At 38.2% G+C, this 6,091-nt stretch overlaps 1 protein-coding gene across 2 annotated transcripts; it reads right to left on the reverse strand.

Moving 5' to 3' along the window:
• Positions 1 to 370: 370 nt before the first annotated feature.
• LOC125844050 (protein FLOWERING LOCUS D) lies at positions 371 to 5,835 on the reverse strand. Of its 2 annotated transcripts, none has more exons than XM_049523282.1 (6): positions 5,515 to 5,835; positions 3,959 to 5,453; positions 1,939 to 2,688; positions 1,689 to 1,734; positions 1,174 to 1,583; positions 371 to 910 (listed from the first exon to the last, which is right to left on the reverse strand). In XM_049523282.1, the coding sequence occupies exons 1-6, from the start codon at positions 5,773 to 5,775 to the stop codon at positions 861 to 863; spliced, it is 3,012 nt and encodes a 1,003-aa protein (XP_049379239.1). In that variant the 5' UTR covers positions 5,776 to 5,835; the 3' UTR covers positions 371 to 860. The 2 variants fall into 2 exon arrangements, with proteins under 2 accessions (XP_049379239.1, XP_049379241.1); XM_049523284.1 differs by having other exon boundaries at positions 372 to 910; positions 3,959 to 5,438.
• Positions 5,836 to 6,091: the final 256 nt, after the last annotated feature.

The following is a 6,091-nucleotide window of genomic DNA, read 5'->3' on the forward strand; positions in this document are numbered from 1 at the left end:
TTTTGAGTTAGTGCGTTAGAATACTTCCTCCGTCTTTATTTACCTGTCCACAATTGACTAATTAATCACTATCGCATTTTACGATCACTTTGCCTTTTAGTTGAGAAGAAAAAATTACTATCTCATTTTGTGCTCGTTGACGAATTTGTAAATACCATTTTCAAACCTATTAAGTTAAGAAAAACTTCATATTTTTTTCTTTCAACATGACATTAGAAATCATAAAACTTCTTTTCATTTTTTCTGTGAGGAGGAGAGAGGGGACATCACTACGGATAATTTGGTAGCTGGTTAGAGTTATGCAACCCACATTTTACTTACAACCAACAACCATATTTGTTAGAAAAATGCTCAATACAACTCTGTAAATAAGAAATTTCATTCACTCTAAAACTATCATCAAGCCAAGTAAATAGTTTTCATGATCAAACGAGCCTATTTTATTCTTCAGTAAATCTTTACTGCTTTTAGATACAAAAAAAAATAGCAACTAAAACTGCTAAGGTTAGTGAACTCCTAAAAATTGCACTATATACAATGGGATTGAAATCCCAAGAGGATGCATGCCTTTAAGTTACCCAGCAGTATAACTTGCACACTAGACAGAACAACTGCAGACGGCAGCATTATAAGATGGAGAATCAAGAGAGCTTTTTCTTGGCTTAGTCGTTCAACCTCCGGTTCTCAGTTGTAAAATATGCATAGCGCTTGAAGACGAGGAGTAAGGTGAAAGATGTCAAGACGACAATCACATCCTAGATTCCCTGTGGAGCACCATTGTTGTGAAAGGTGTCAAGCTGAAAATCACATCCTAGATTCCCTGTCAAGCACCATAGTTGCGAAAGGTGTCAAGCTGTCAATCACATTCTATATTCCCCGTCAAGCATCATACTTTCCATATCCCCATCACCTGCAAACCAGCGTATAAAGGTCAACAATCAGTGAATCAGATAGATGGTAAATTGCAGTGTTTCGTCCTCAAGGCAGCTATATTTACAAGAACTACAATGAAATTTAAGTAGGTTCTTGATAGTCCAGTAATACACTCTACGTATGCTAGTTTGCTATACGTAAAATGCCATAACAAATCTAAGGAGCATAGTGGGAGAATGGCATGAAGATAAATTATGTATAACAGGCAAGCAAAGAAAAGTGTCTGCTACCATAATATACCTGATGTATGCTGACTAGCAAAATTTCCAGTAGTAGGCGGAGCACATGTATCCGTGCTATCATCATATGTACTTCTGGGATATATAGGCCCATCACTATTGCTTCCTGTGTTCCCTCCAACATTCAAAAGCGGAGCGGTAGAACTACCAAAATTACCCTCAAACTTGTCACCAATGCTTGCATTGTGAAGCAGGTGTACAGAACTGCCCACTGATTTTGACCCCATGTCGTCATTTACCCTAATATTCAAACTTGGAGAAGCTACAGATCCAATAGCGCAAATTGGTTTAGGTTCCAAGTCAACATTCGTCAGATGTATCGTGGTAGTGCTGCTGCCAACTGCTTTAATCCTGCTGCTAGAAGCAGGGGAAGAAGTGGTTCTATTGCTTCCGCTTACAACTTTAGCCTTCCTGAAATAATTCAAAAACAGCATCCAGAGAAAGCTGAGATTCACTCCCAACAAGAAAAGAAAAGAACAAACTAGAGATAAAGAGAAAGAGGGTGCGTGCTCATACCTAACTATTTTTCGCTTGAGAGTGGTGTCTTTTGACTTCATGACACCTATTTAAGGAAGATTCTTTAGGCTTAAATTGATACGTGCCACAGTTTCTAAAAAGGAACAAATGAAGCTACTTGCTCTTTCCTCTATATTGAGAGAGGGAGGGAGAACGAAATAAATAAATAAATAGACAAATAAATTTATTTATATTTATATATATATATATATATAGAGAGAGAGAGAGAGAGAGAGAAAGGATGACATACCAGATTTAAGTGTACCCGGTTTGCGCCTTCCCCTCTCTGCCTTAACTGAAGCAATTATAGAATCAACAGATGGACCCAAACCTTTTCTACCAACCAGTTTCACCCCAAGCTTCTCAGAAAGGAAATTCAACCTCATCTCATCACCACCTCTGACCTCTCTAAGGTCAAGGGCTTGTTGCTTGGATAACAAAGTATAAACATGAAGCTCGTGCTGGTTATTAAATTGGGACTGAAGCTGCTGAAAGAGTAATTTATTAGAAAGATGTCGACCAGGTCTTATTCCATCATGATTCCGTGTTTGGGGCCCACAGAAAGTCACTCTCAAAATTGCTGGTGACTCGAGATCAGAACTTTTTCTAGCAAAAATTATAGAGAAACTACCAAATTCCAAGTCTGGCTCCCTAAATAAATCATCCAAAACAGAAGCATAATAATGAGTGCTCTTTGATGGTTTTTTCTCAATCTTCAGACTCATGGTTCTAGCCTTAGCATGGTGGGCAATGTTCGCAGCTTCTCTAAGCCCACTAAGAAAAGCTCCGTGCATAGTGGCTGGATAGCGCCTATTTGTGGCCTCACCAGCAAAGAAAAGTCTACCATCACCCACACTTTCTGCTAATATATCATAGTCATCTCCTGATGCCCCCACTGCAACATTAGAGTAAGAACCCAAGCTGAAAGGATCACTTCCCCATCTCGTACATACAGTTTGGATTGGCTCTGGCACTTCAATTCCTTGTGGTTCATATATACCTGAAGCAATGTCCAAAATTCTCATTACTACACCAGAAGCAAGAACCTTAACAGCAAGCTCCATGTAACAAGAATGCCTTTTGAAAAGGGCACAATGTTTTATCTTTTACTGAGATAGAGAGATACGTAACCACATATTTCTATCAAATGCAAAATACTGAAAACGATTGATGAACTCAAGCATAGAGTCTAAGAAGAAAAGAAATAGATTCTTTTTTCAAGGTGGTAAAAAAGTAAGTGGCAGTATGGCAGAAAAGACGCATGTTCTGCAACATATTATGAGAGTTAAGTGGGTAATACACTTTGAGGGACATTTCATTAAAAAATTACATTTTAAAGGACACTTTATTGGTTGGAGCAAGGAGAAAGAGGAAAGGCAGCTTAGAACACTTCGGAATACTGTCCTTGTATGCATATTCAGATAGCTTGTGAAGAGGGGATCACTGGAATTTTTGTAGAAAAAAGAAGATACACTACATTGTACGAAGTATCCCGCATTAGTAGAGTCGGGGAAGGCAAGGGAGTATTGAAGTTTATTAAAGAGCTAGCTCACAATCAATACGTTTGTCCCCCGGGTGCTGAAGTACAAAGTGCAATGGAACTCCATCTGAACCCCAAATTAGAATCACAAGTAAGAAATTTGAAGGTAAGTTAGCTCAAGCTTTAATGATCAGGACATTTGACAAACTTTATCATCTCGGAAGTCAGTCTTCAAGTAACCCTGCAATGTGAAAGTGCATCTTTTCACATACCAGCAATTACACCCAGGATAAGGAGGAATCATCATTTATATAACTAATTGATTTGTATGAAACAAGATCATATCTATAACATTTTTAGAAATTTATCTTTTTGGTTTGATAATGAAGAGAGTTCAGATCATATTGTTTATTTTTTGTAATGAATTGATTGCTCTTTTTCATGTGAACTACTTTTGTTTTAACATGTTTTATTTTAATTTAAGCCATTGAGCCCACAAACAGTAGGATTGTTCGACACTTCTTCATAGTCCACCTTTTCTGAAGTATCAGCCTAGTGAAAAAATGACTCAAAATTGAGAGCATTGACCATAAAACAACCACATCAGTGTTACTCAGTATCTCTTCTTACCAAGAGAAAATGGCATTATCTCCATTAAAAATTGTTTTTTCTGCTTACCAAATTAGTGTTCTTTTCTTCTTGTTATATGCTGATTGGTATCTTATACAACAGACTCAGAAATTAACCTTCAGGATTAAGTCAGTCAGTAGCAACAAAAACTGCATTTTACCTTTTAGAATTTGAAGAACTTTTGTCACTGCATCAGTCGGAGGCATGGTCTCAAACTTGTGTGCAGCTTCTCCAGCAACTAGAGCTAACAATAAGGGACCGCCGGCAACAGTTGCATAACTGTAGAACAAAAAGAATTCACCCCTGCTACTAGAATTATCAGTAAGATGCCCAAAGGTATCGAGATCAGTGCCCCAGAATACATATGGGAAAAGCATTGCAACCTTATTTAATAATCCAAATCCCAATCTTTTTATTCCATCAAGCTTCCGCTGAGGCAATTCTGGCATGAACTTAATAGAACCACCTTTCAGAACTCCAAGAGGAACAGTGCACAGCACCATATCTCCCTCAAATACTTGGGCCCCAACGCCAACCTGTACTCCATCGGTACCATAACGAATGGTATGCACAATTTTTTCATAAAGAATAGGTACATTTTCAGTCAATACATGAACTAGTTTTCCATTTCCTCCGGGCAGGAAGCAATGATCCCCTCCCATGTCAAAGGGGTCATCTTGGTCCCAAAATGCTAAGGAAAGTTTAGAAATCAGACCTGCATTTGCATATTCCAGATTTGCTAGATGCCAATTAAACAAACTCATCTCCTCTTCATTCACGGCATCTTCATAATCCTGACGGAAAGTCTCCAATGCTGCTCCAAGAGAAACATCCTGAGAAACTTCTCCCATTAACTGCCTAAGCTTGCTTGCCTTCTCCAAAAGTAAATTATAAGCAGTCTCCACCTTGTGATCTAAATCTTGATCAACTGGCTTCCCATCCACACGATAAAGAGGGCATTTGTCTCTGACCTTGTGAAGTGTGCAAGACAGCTGCCGTGCCAAAATACCTAGTGGGTTCCCTAGCGTACCCGTCAACACACTCCCTCCTAAATCAGCAGCAGCTACCTTATTTCCACCTTCCATTTTTTTTGAGTACACTCTTCCACCAGCACGTTTTCTTCCCTCCAAAACTGTAACCTTAAACCCAAACAACATCAACTGCCGTGCTGCAGCTAACCCTGCAAGTCCTGCCCCAATAATGATAACACTAGGCTTACTCGGCTCAGCTGGAATCCTATCCTTAATAGCCGGCACAACTCCAAAATTAATATACCCACGCGATACCAAATAATTATGAGCAGAATCCAGCAAAGCATTACAATGCTTAGGTATAACATCAAAAAACATCTCTTTCGTTATCCAAGTCGACACATTTACACGCCATTTCATAAGTATATGGTTTCTAATAAGAATATAATTAACCTGTTCAATACCACCCACTACAGAAACAACCTCAGCTTCAATTTCCTCATCAGTTAAAGAATCAGCTGGAAACCCCGCAGTTAAAGCAATTAACGCCTCCGTCGTTGCCTCTTTGTTAATTACAATAATCTCATCCGAAGCATCAAAAGAAGCAGTATTTTTTCTAGCAGTCAAATTACGCACAAGATTCGAATTTTCCACAAGGGTTTTGCTAAACTGAACAAAAGAAGGCTACTATAAATTACCATTAGCATTAAAACGAATTAAGGGAAATTGTCATACATATATATACCTGGTCCAACGACGACGTCGTCGTACTCCGAGGTCTACCTCGTCTCCGTTTCGTCGGAATGGAGAGGGACAGAAGCTGGTCTGAAATTGAATCGGAATGAGGATTCGGGTTCGGGTTCGGGTCATGGCTAGGGTTTGAATTTGGAATTGAAGTGAAATTGGGAGTAGAATTGGGCAAATGAATGGTGAATTGAAGGGGATTGTTACTAGTAATATAAGGTAAAGATTGTTGAGAAGAAGGATTGTTATCTGAAGGATCCATGGCTGTTTTTCTTCACTTTTTTCTGCAACTGTTACAGTAATCTGGAGAAGTGGGGAAGATGAAGTAAAAGAACTATGGCTACAAATTTAGAATTCAAACCCGAAATCTCTAAGCCAAGTTCGGAATTCAAATCCAAAATTTCTAAGACAATTTCGTACTTAAAAAACTCGAACTCGATATTTCTATTATGTTTAATTTTTTTTCAATATTATAATACCGTTTATTGTGAGATGAATCAAAATATGATTTTTTTTATTTTATAAGCGAGATTAATTATACTTTATAATTAATTGACAATTCTTGCTAAATAAGAAAT

This window comes from Solanum stenotomum, chromosome 11 (assembly GCF_019186545.1).
Source record: "Solanum stenotomum isolate F172 chromosome 11, ASM1918654v1, whole genome shotgun sequence".
Lineage (NCBI taxonomy): Eukaryota > Viridiplantae > Streptophyta > Magnoliopsida > Solanales > Solanaceae > Solanum > Solanum stenotomum.

Excerpts from the sequence above, each read along its gene's own strand:
- LOC125844050 (XM_049523282.1), bottom strand. The coding sequence starts at position 5,775 with ATGGATCCTTCAGATAACAATCCTTCTTCTCAACAATCTTTACCTTAT. Across the intron at positions 5,454-5,514 it reads CGACGTCGTCGTTGGACCAG|CCTTCTTTTGTTCAGTTTAG; the intron begins GTATATATATGT and ends AATTTATAGTAG. Across the intron at positions 2,689-3,958 it reads AGTTCTTCAAATTCTAAAAG|GTATATATGAACCACAAGGA; the intron begins GTAAAATGCAGT and ends ACATTGCTTCAG.